Raw genomic sequence first — 11,940 nt, 5'->3', positions numbered from 1 at the left:
CAATAACCAGGCAGACATGAGCTGGGGTTGCAGTATTCAGACAGTGGAGCTAATGTAGGAGATGGTTAGTGCAGACATCATTGTAACATTTGAATCACTTTAAAAGGAGCAAAGACAGGTGTGATATTACAAGTGCATCATTTGCACCCAGTATAGACCAGTCTTGCAACCCCATCTACATTTAACATGAAAAAGGACTATAGAGCAGCTCCTCAGTGCCTTCTGTGGAACACGCTCCAGAAACTCAATAGCAATTTAGAAATTCCAGGTACCTCAGGGTGGCATGGCATACATGGGAGAAAAAGCACTTATTTTCCTCTTCCCATATCCTTCTATAAAAAACTCCCAATGAAGGAATTAAATGACCAGACAAACATCTAATCTTCATTCCCTCTTCAGCCATGATGGTTAACTACCACAGGCCAACAGGATTCCCCTGAGAAAAATATCCATTCGACATGTGAGCATAGGACCACTGCATGCATTTATGGTTAGATGAACATTTAAAATGAGACCAACTGCAATGAGCTACCAAAGAGTACCAAGTTTAGAAGTTGACATGAAAAACCAGGAGAACAAATTTACCTGCATCTTTTAATCAAATTAATACAACCAAGAATAAGTTAAATGATTACAAGTTTGCAGAAAAAAAACTACACCCAAAACCTTCAAGCTGTACAGGTCAATACATACAACTTATGCTTTGTTTAGCCAGTACCAATTCAGTAATTGCCTTCACACATTTGAAATAAAAGACTACAGCAACAAAAGGTTCTTATTCACTTAAATGCATTACTAGGCACTTGACTTGCTGCCCTCATCCAAAACCCCTGGTATCCAAACCAGGTCTCATGGGAAGGCAAGCCTTAAGCCTTCACTTCCTGACATGTTTAATACTGAAAAGGTCCCGCAGGTTGACCTCTGGATCAACATGGTGTGGGATCTTGCGTTCATTGAAGAGGCTGGAAAGGTTGGCCTCCACCTTGGCTTTGCGCGAGATGCGCATACGTAGTGCAAACAGCCTGCGCAGGTCCTCCTCCACCAGGGGGCCCCGTCGTCGACCCTCCAGCCGCTTCTGCCAGCCCTTACTGCTGCGCTTGTGCTGCTGTTGAGGCAAAACAAGAAATGTGCAGACATCCGACATGAGCATTTGGCCTACTTAAACCTCAGTTGCCACAGTTATCAATTCTCATCATTTCCCCCCTTTGTCTTTGTACACACCAATTGGTGTTATGGCTCAACCTTCAGAGCTACTCTGACATTAGCTGAAGGATCAAGGATTTAGTCCCAGTCAAACTCCAGATGGTTGGAACATATGGCCCAACAGCTTCAATACATCCGACACCAGCACTGCAGGCTTAGTGTTCGTCTAATCAAATACCTCCAGTTGGAAAATGGAACCCTTCATAAAAGGTCAGCAGAGCTGAGTGGGGTGAACAGCAATGAATCCTTTACCAACACATTTGCAGTTATAGATCAAGTGCTGTGAGGTGGAAGGATTGAGTTAGGGGATCAAAAGTCCACCCTACCTTCAGCTTGCTGGCATCAGGGTCATGATGAAGCAAGTGACGGACGAGACTTTGCTGTTGGACACGACAAAACCTTAGCAAAAACCCATATGCACATGTCAAGGTTTAATACTGCACCATGCAGGTCACCATGGGAATGGATGAAAGGATGAAATGCAATATGAAGATCAGCAACATGAATTTGTCAGACTAATTTCAGGGTCTCAAGTGTAAGGCTAGGGATGTGCACTTGAGGCTATGCCAAGTACGCCTTTGAAAAGGCAGTCACGTCTGCCTGCAATTTGACAGACCTCAGCAGTTGGTCACAGTCTGCTCAAGACTCCTAAAAGGTGTTAAACTAGCACTATTGAAGACTGCATTACAAACTTGGTTTCTGCAGATTTTTCCATCATCTGGCCAACTCAGAAATCATGTTTTGTAAAATACCCCCCTAGTGATAGAACAAAGCTAGAGTTGCTGTAAAATCCCACTATGCCAATAGTTTAACATTATAAAGTTAGTCACTTCATTAGGCTGTAATTAAAGTACACCATGGTGCACCAACTACCAAGCAGTGCTTTAAAAGCTACAACTCCTAGAATAAAAGCCCTGAACTGAGAGTCAAAGTGAATGGTGCTCATAGGAAGCACAACCCCCTCCTCCCATCCTGCAGGGGGAAGTGCAGACACCCACCCGCATGGCGAAGGCCTTGGTACAGCCAGGGAAGGAGCATACGTGACTGAGCAGTTGGAGGTGAACCTTGCGGATGTGGTGCTCCAGGTTGAAGGTGGTGGAGAAGTAGGCCTGGCAGCCCTTGTTGGGGCATAGCAGCACAGGCTTCTGCAGGGCGTGGCTCCGCTTGTGCCGGCGCAGGGAGTCACGTTTCCCAAATGACTTCTTACACACTGTGCAGGAGAAGGAGGCTGCAGACCATTATGTGCATGTGCAAACAGAGGGAAGAGAGGAATGAACCAGCATGCAAAAAAGCAGTAAAAAATGGCAGGTTATCAGATCACAAATTAACTGGTCATTCCTGCACCCCTAGAGGTTATGCATCACATACTTTGTAGAGCAGAAGTTCACATTCCAAACCATCTGGAATATTGTCCATTATGATATGGCACAAAATACATTTCTTAAGACATGGAACAGGATTAGAGGCAGTTCTATATAAAAGTGACAAGACTGAAGACAGGAATAAGAATGGATGCACTGAGGGTTTACACAAGGCTAGTTCTGTTCTGAGGCCATTCCCTAGGCCTTGATGCAGTTGCCAGAACTGCATCAGGTACTTGACTTGTAGCCAGAAGGCTGCTGGTTCAAGTCCCACCAGTACTGAGTTGCTACTGTTGGTGGCTCGGAGCAAGACCCTTAACCCTCAATTGTTCAAGTTGTACTCAGTCATAATTGTAAGTCACTTTGGATAAAAGCATCAGCTAAAGGCCATAAAAGGTAACTAAAATGAATATGCTCCCTCACCAGGATGCTTGGCTTTATGCTTCTGTAGTTTTCCCCAAGTATGTTCAACTACCTGACACTCAGTGTGAGGACAGCAGTACCCTATGAAAAAACAGTAGGACAAAAGCATGCATGAAAGTTAGAGCAGATAGTTGCAGGCAAGTTTAGTTAATTCCCAAAAGGCGCACTGCAGTGAACTCGCTTTAAATTTCACCTGCGTGGGTTTTCTCGTGAGCTTTTCGGGCAACATGCGTGTCAAACGTCATTCCACAAGTTGGCTTCGAGCACCTAGGTGGGAACATGCATATACATTTTTAAGGCTCTCAAATACAGCTACCAATTTGCATCTGATTAGGTATTTAATCGTCTGTGCAGTCATTTTTATAATGTTGCGTGAACGCACATTAGATTATAAAGCACGCTCGGCAGACTGAACAATGCCTACCTGAAACCTTTGGAAACGCCGTGCCCGGCCAGGTGAAGCTTGAGCATACGTCGCTTTCGAAAGGTAACTTGGCAGTTTTGAAAGGTACACTATAAGACACGAATAAATGCCTGCTATAGACAACTACGGAAATATTTGTTCGTTTTAGACACGTTGGCTGAAGCGGTTTTTGGGGCATTGATTCAAACTACGGTCTTAACACGCCATCTTATGGTCAAACCTTAAAATACTTGTCTTTCTCTCCGTGGGCATAGCGGACGTGTCTCTTCATATTGTCCGCATTAAAGAACATCTTGGCGCAATTTGTGACGTTACACCTGTTAAAGTCAAGCCGTCTTAGTGTGAGCGTTAAAGCCCTATACGCGTCAATACGCCATGCTATTCTTTGTATTCCTGTTAGTGCGCGTATTGGTCTTAACCTGATCTTTTTCTCTCCGTGTTTCAGCGCGTGTCTGCTGAGGTGCGACTTGCGTGAGAACTGGCGCCCACATCCCTCGACCGGACATTTGTGAGGTCGCTGCGGCGAGAGAAAGGGACGTGCAATCAAGCTGTGTAGAAGGAATCTGAGCTCCTTTCTTCCCTTGATTTAGATACGGTTATGGATGATAATGAACCTATTAGTGTCCGGTGATCCGTGTTGAGAGTTACCTCTCCGGTGTGTACTGTCTCGTGCTCCTTCAAGCGCCACTGACGCGTAAATGTGGCTCCACAGGTCGCGTGCACACATTTGAAAAGCTGTAATCGTGGGATAGCGTCCACTTTTCCGAATCTTGCCTGGTTCATTTTTTTTTACGTTTGTAGGCTTTAGTTTTAGACAAAACCGTTACCCACAGCTGATCTAATGCTATGATATTAATAGGAACGCGAGTGCTCTGGACCTCCTTTATATCTTGTCGTCCTAATTACCGCACCACCTGAAATGTGTTAAGATGACTGTGCGTGAAAGGGTCCCAACCTGACATATAATGGCTAAAAATGACCGCGGGCGCAATCAAAGCGGTGCAGAGATGAGGTGGTATTGGTTGTGTTCGCAACTAACATACAAACTAACACTTTATATTAGTAGGCTGTGTAGGTCAATTTAGCTAATACAACACACTAAGACAGCTAGACAGGAAGATATGTGAACTTACGCTATACTGAAATTGTATAAAAGAGAATACTTTAGCTTCACACTTGCAGATTAAATGAAAGTGAAATAGCAATTATAATGGCAGTCCTTTTCAAACTGTATCTGATCTTAATCCATGGCTGGGTAAACTAGAATGGTTGGATTCAATTAACTAGCCTAAAATTACATGAACAGTTAAATGTTTCTCAGAGGCATTCTGGGCTGGCTCAACCTACGTATTTGAAGGGAGAAGCAGTTGATGCACTTTTGAGTAGTCACGTGTAAGATGATAATAAGATGCTGAAGAAGTGTGAGGGAACTCCCATAGTGTGTTCTATGGATTTTGTTTGGCCTCTGGTCTTATATGGAGTCTTATGTCTTCTAACTGTCCTGAGGAGTTTAGTTGTTCTGTTTTAAGTTTGCACAAATATTCCCCCAAAATCTCCATGAGTTTAAGTATGTGGTTTCTGTTGAGCAACTCTGCCAAAGTGTTTTTCCCCTCTATAGGCCTTTAAGCCAGACCTTTCAGAATGGGACCGAGGGTGTGACACTTGATCTTGACCGAGAATAACACCAGTGCTTTTCAACAATAGAATGCAGAATGTTACAGTAATGGCTGATCCAGCCAATTACAATGCCTTTGACTGCTGAAAATTATTATTAATAATAACAATAATAATAAGTTTCATTTGGATAGCACATTCCATAGTTTTTATTTTTATGTTTGTTCACTATTACATAAAAAGGAAACAGAAAACAGGTTTAAATGAATATAAAGGTATAATAATTGGATAAGTGGATGAAGATCTCTGAAGCGGGGACACACACACACATACATACCAGTCTTGGCTGGATATTCAACCCATCAGTGACACTGATTTTAAGCAAGGTTTAAACAAGATTTTTAACAATGCTGTGCCTGATAAACTTGTGCACGTTATGCACTTTAGTTTCTCTATGAACACATGCATCAGCTTATTCATCATGAGATAGAGAAAGTTGAAAAACTAAGTTTTGATATATTTGGAGCCCTTTGGAGTAATAACAACAACAACAACAACAAACATATCAACCATTTCCCAGATATTTTATCAGTTATTTTAATTTTTGATTCTGTACAACATTTAAATTAAAATAACATCAAAATGCTAAATGTTTTATTTAAACTTGCCTTTCTTCATTCATGTGGGCATTTAAAAATAAAACTTGCAATGCTTTATATTATTGTTTTTATTTTGTAGAATGTAGAAAAATAGTAAATGGACTTGTATGTTTTTTTCATTGCAAGGGATCATTTGTGAGACAAAAAATCTCTAAAATTCATGCTGTCAGGAACTCATCATTTTTTTAAAGGCTCAGTTAAGTTATAACTGGATAGCAACTTTTTGCAACAAGCTTTTCCAAAATTTTGCACAAAACTATTAAATTAGAAATGGGCCAAGAGTTTAACAAAACTACAGGGTACAGAATAGTGTTTTGTTATTTGTTTGTTTATTGCAAGAAAATATTGTAAGGGAGCCAGTTCAGCATCTGAAAGTGCAGTCCGAGAAGACAGATATTTGTTGATAATGGTAATAAAAATAGAACTAACTGCTTGAAAAATACTTGCAACAATGTGGTATCTAGAGTGGAAAATAGTTTTTTGTCTCACTCATCATAGCCAAACTGAAATAACTGGGTGCAGAGGATAGATGCTTGGGATTGTCAATATTTGTCTGACTTAGTACAGAGTAATATTTGGGTTCTGTAACTGTCCAAATATTGATTTGTTTAGGTTTTCTAAGCTTAGTTGTTCAGTAAATCAATGTGACAGATGACAGAAAGGCAGTGTGAATCTTCTGAGGAGCAGATGTGTCCAGGCTGCTATGAAGGGCAACAATATGAACAGAACAAGGCTATAGACCAAGCAGATTAGAGGCATTTACAAATGACACCTTTAATGTTATGCAAAGTACTGGATTAATAGATGTTTTCAAGAAATTATTTCACACCATTCTATGGTCAGAAACACCAATTTCCAATAATTGACCTGTAACAGTACTCGTCACAGGAGGACCTGAGGACTCGCCATGCTTAAAGAATGAAGCTGTGGGAGGCAACAGGGAAAAGCAACAGCAAGTGAACATTTTGGGGCATTAACATGGGTGATAAAATCAGAATAACAGCAATGTTTGTGAGATCCGGAGACTAGTTTCTAATTGCTCACTTGAAAGGAATTTAAAGCAGCAAAATATATTTATTACCCAGCAGATAGCGCTGTGGCTTTGACTTCAAAAAGTCATGGTCAGGTAATACCATGTCTTGCTAGTGACAAAAGTCTGACACACAAGCTTCCATAAGTTTTCATGGAAGGACCATTGCATGCTTAGTAAAGTCAAAAGTAAAGTGTAAATAAAACTAAAATTAAAAACCAACCATCTTCCAGATGGCAAAAGGGTGAACAGTTCATGTGAGGGGTGTGTGGGGTCTTTCACAATGTTGGTGGCTTTCCAGATGCAGCGTGTTATGTAGATGTTCATGATGGAGTGAAGAGAGACCCCAATGATCTTCTCAGCTGTTCTCACTATTCTCTGGAGGGTCTTGCTGTCAAAGGCGGTGCAGTTCCAAAACCAGGTAGCGATGCAGCTGCTCAGGATGCTCTCTATAGTATCTCTGTAGAAGGTAGTGAGGATGGGTGATGGGAGGTGGGCTTTCCTCAGCTTCCGAAGGAAGTAAAGACGTTGCTGGGTTCTCTTGGTGATGGAACTGGTGTTCAGGGTCCAGGTGAGGTTCTCCACTAAGTGAACACCAAGGAACTTGATGTTCTTGACGATCTCCACTGAGGAGCCGTTGATGGCAAGCGGGGAGTGATCTTGCCTTGCTCTCCTGAAGTCAACAACCATTTATTTTGTCTTGTCAACATTCAGATACAGGTTGTTGACCTTACACCAGCTCACCAGTTCTTGCACTTCCTCTCTGTATGCTGACTCGTCATCCTTGTTTATGAGACCCACCACAGTTGTGTCATCAATGAACGACAGATAGTAGCATAATAGCACCATTTATCAGACCTGGAGTGGCCACTGCGTGCTACGCCGCCAAAATTGTTGGACTATGAAAAAAACTGATTGTGATTATTTTATTTGCACTGAAAACCTAACACACTTCTGTCACTATGTCCTTACATTGAAACAACACAGGGTCAGTTGCCTACATTCAGCCAGCCCCAGGTTAATGTACGAGTGGTTAATAGCACAGATACACTGTCCTCCACCCAGTGTTCTTATCATGGGTTGCCCCTGTTTGTAGCAGTTGATGGGCCTCCATTCAGATACAGCATTGAAAACCAGTCTACACTAAGGACAGGGATGCTAAACAAACAGTCTCGCTATCTTATGAAAACAGGCATGCAAGCAATGTTTTCATTGTCACAACATATAAGAGCATCTATATCATCATTTAATACTTAAAGAAGGAGAATGTTAGAAAAGAATGTGATAATGCCAAGGTATTTCCAACCTTTGGAAATGACCCAGCAGCCAGATAACAGCAGGGGCTTTCATCACTGTAAAAGCATTTTTACATAATTGCATACTGAATCAATCATTGTTACAATGTTCACCGCTCTGAGAAAGTCCCTAATGTTTAGGGCTAACTTGTCTTCTGGTCAGCTGTGAGTGTCCATAACTCAGACCAATTTTAACATTGGAAGATGGAAAATGCAGCATAAAATATACTTTTCAGTTCAAAAACTAGGCTGTTCCGTTTGTATATTTGGTTCTGATGGCCTGTTAACGTGCGAAAATATGAATTAATGGTGTCATTAACCTACGTGAAAGAGTTGTCGAGTTTCGTTGTACTTCGAATACCCACACTACGCCGTTGCGTGCTACAGCACACGTGCTTTAGCTCCAGGGGTTCAGAATTACTCGAACGGCTTGTTAACCAAATTGAATCATATATAATGGGGCAGCAGAACAGAAACGTGCCGTGAATAGGGCTGAGAGGCAGAAATGCCATCACGGCACAAACGGTCCCTCGAGAGAACGGGAAAAGGGAAACGGACAGTCGACGGACCTGCGGTGTCCAAGCGCCCAAGGAAGATACCTAATTAACCGAGAAAAAAGACTTATAATAATATCACGTTATAAAACACCCAAAGCACCCCTCACCCGTCCGCAATAAACAATGCGCGATAAAGTTGATCAGCAAAAACATGAGATTTCTGAGCAAGAGCAGTATGGCAACAAACAAAGCAACCAAAAGAAAGACAGCAAACAAAACAGGTTTTCGACCATGACATTAGGCAGATGTTTTTTTGCAGTCGTTAAGCAGGTGAAAATCACACCCCACCTCTCCAGGTACGGCAGGTTTGGCGCTTCGGGCCCGTGACGTCATCTCGTGCGTGCGTCTTGACAAAGCAAGGTGCGCACTTGAGTTTCATTAGAACTTTCGATGGCACTTGCGCTCGAGTATCCCCCCAAAAAAGGGTAAGTTTTCGTTTAGTCTTCCAGATCACTTAAAATTTTAATGCTATGTTTGGTCATCAGAATAATATACAGTATGTTTCACTTCACTACCTTAAAATATATTCAATATAATTTTAGAATGCTTAAAATGGATCGCAGTGGAATCAGCTGCGAGATGTAATTGAATGTTACTGCTTGTTGAACTTGCGCTTAAGTGGTTTAATCAAGTGGATCGCTATTCATTTTATTCCTCATAACTGGATTTAACAGCCCGTTAGGGTTTTTCTTGTTAGGTTTGCATGGTTTAAATTGTAAGCGATAGAAATTGGGGAACAACGTTACGGGAACTAACGTAAACTCTGCGCTTTTTAACATTCACGGATGACTCGAGAGATTATCACATCTGAAATGAGATCCCTTTTGAGTAAGGCCGTGGTGCACGTGGTTCACTGTTTTAAATTATTTTTCTAATTTTGCCACATTTATCACTAAATTGCATGTAGTTACACCTGGTTCTTCCAACGAGATAAATAAAATGGCAGTTGGCCATATGCGTTAAAATGTTTTGCAGAAGCACGGCGTAGATGGTATTACATTAATCAACATGCCGGCAGCGTGTCGGATCTACGAAAGAATTATGGGACATAGGCCACTAAGATAGAACAGATTTCATATCTTAGTTTGAATATATGGCCTCTCTTTCGAGTTTTGTTTTGTTTGTTTGTTTTTGTGTATTAACTTGGCGTCTTGCTCTCTCGTAATACCTGAATTCAGTTCAGTCAGAAATTAATCGTGTCCGCCAAGAACTCTTGTGTGCCTTCACGTGTTTAGGTTCCCTGTAGGCGATAAGCGAAGGATACGACCCACCCCGCAGGGTTGGGTGATGTCATGATGGCTGGTGTATCTACTGATAATGCTCCCAAATCTAATGGGATCAATTGGAGACCTTTGTCACTCTCAAGTTATTTTACAGGTTATTAAAATCCTCAGACCAGTTTATCGAAAGCATGCGCTTGCAGAGATGAACTTAAATGATGGGGAAAGTTCAATGTGAGGCTTACTCTACTGTTTCATAGGTAGCTTTTGGGAAGTCCGATCCCGAGTTCATTGCCAGGACCAGTGACTTTCGTTTAAATTAAATTTTACTCTAAACCAGCGAATGAGGAGTGTAGCTGGCAGTGTACGTGTATGAGATGTTTTGCTAACTTTTCACTGTGGGTTATATCTAGATGCCAACAGAAACTCGCATTCCCTTCTGATTGTAATCAAAGTTTTATCATGTGGAGTGAAGCTCTGTGGTCTAGAGTGGTTTGTCTGGAGGTGCTATGTGGTTAGCATGCAACATGTTGTCTGTTCACATTCCATTTGGGGCAGCTGAACTGGTCTGCTCACTTCTGTCAAAAAATTCTCACTTCACTTCTCACCAAAAAACTCAGGCTTGCTTCCTCTTGGACAGTTACTCATTTTCTTTTAATTCACTCCTCATTTAAGCCGTGCATTCCTGTTTCTACATCATATTATACATTGTGCCTATTTTTGACTCTATTCTTTTTCTTTTTTTTTCTTCTTTTTTTTATGTAGCAACTTACACACCTTTCATTAGTCATGTTTCAACACAAGTGTTTGTGTTATTTCAATGTCTCAACACAAGTATTTTGTTCTGGTAACAGGTTGGTGTGCATGTCTCAGATGTTTTAAAGTGAGTCATATCTGAGCATTGTATGACTTGGTCCAGGACAAAACTATGAAGGGAAACGTGCAGTATTAAAATGTTTGCTGATGTCATTCTGTCCTACAGGAGCCTGGATGAAATTTGTGCTCCCAGGGTGTTGTGGGGTGTGATTTTGTTTGTGGGATTTTTAAAAATTCATTCTATCACTGCTCAGTCCTAAACTAATTCAGCAATACGTAATCAGCAATGCTTATTTTATCAATACAAACAACTTTTTCCTTTGTTGGGCTAGCTTCTTTAATTAATCCTAATTGCAAAATGAATTACAGTGACTATTGGTCTTAACATTATATTAGATCATACAACACTGTTATTTGCCCTGTGTTTGTGACCCAGTTACACGTGTTTGTTCATGCTCACACCCATCCCTGAAGGAACATGTAATGTAGGCCTTTGCCTGTGAACTAATTTACTTTAAGAGAATTACATATTTCTGTTACTGACATACAGTAATATTAGGTTCTCATTTACACCCTCAAAGATCAAGTGAAAATCATGCACCATACCATTATCTGTACATTAGGCCTGTGAGTGGTCTGAGTGTTTCTAGCAAGGGTGTGTGGAGACACTTTTTATGATGGCTTGGGGTTTTTTTCTGGGGTTTATTACAAAGTTGAGCAGTTGTTGTGGTTTGTTTTTGGTTTTTTTAACTCAACATTTAAAGTATTTAACATGGAATTGATTTTCTTTCTATCATTTTTTAAAATAAAAAGGTTAACATGCATTCAGCTACATATTACTATGTAGTCTTAATGACATTGCGGTGTCCCTAACAGTTTCAGCCTCTGCAACTGGTCTACATTGCTCATTCTTTTTTTATGATGCATACACGTGACCTGTGTTTTACTGATAACACTGTCATGTGCTTTTAAAAATGTGGTGACATGATGCATCAGACTTGTGATGTAGATCACTCCATCACTAGTTTCTAGAGGTTTTCACTTGGTCATCTTTGGCTGTCACTCATTTCCTCAAAAGCATGCCGACCTGAGTGCTTTTAGTAGCTTCTATGGGAACTTAAAATTTAGATCCCTTACTGAATGGCTTTAGTCCTCTCTGACCCTTAATGAATGGTGCTAGTCCTCTTTTCACCTTTTGTTTCCACAGTAGACCACCTTTGACTCTCAGTAGGTCACTGTTGACCAACAAGCTAAACCATCTTAATCATCACGCTTCTTGGGTGTTTATCCCTGAACAGTGTTTTGAGATCCTGTAAAGCAGGGTGTCTGAACTCAGCA

General features: G+C 41.1%; 1 protein-coding gene across 1 annotated transcript; it reads right to left on the bottom strand.

The window, feature by feature from the left end:
• Positions 1-606: 606 nt before the first annotated feature.
• On the bottom strand, positions 607-4,194 carry si:dkey-208k4.2 (uncharacterized protein LOC570186 homolog). The gene is made up of 9 exons (XM_027016111.2): positions 4,060-4,194; positions 3,831-3,928; positions 3,632-3,728; positions 3,412-3,500; positions 3,181-3,254; positions 2,988-3,068; positions 2,202-2,431; positions 1,530-1,583; positions 607-1,105 (listed from the first exon to the last, which is right to left on the bottom strand). The coding sequence occupies exons 1-9, from the start codon at positions 4,192-4,194 to the stop codon at positions 875-877; spliced, it is 1,089 nt and encodes a 362-aa protein (XP_026871912.2). The 3' UTR covers positions 607-874.
• Between the last annotated feature and the right edge of the window lie 7,746 nt (positions 4,195-11,940).

The sequence above is a fragment of the Electrophorus electricus genome, chromosome 8 (assembly GCF_013358815.1).
Source record: "Electrophorus electricus isolate fEleEle1 chromosome 8, fEleEle1.pri, whole genome shotgun sequence".
Lineage (NCBI taxonomy): Eukaryota > Metazoa > Chordata > Actinopteri > Gymnotiformes > Gymnotidae > Electrophorus > Electrophorus electricus.
This window is presented reverse-complemented; position numbering and strand designations above follow the sequence as displayed.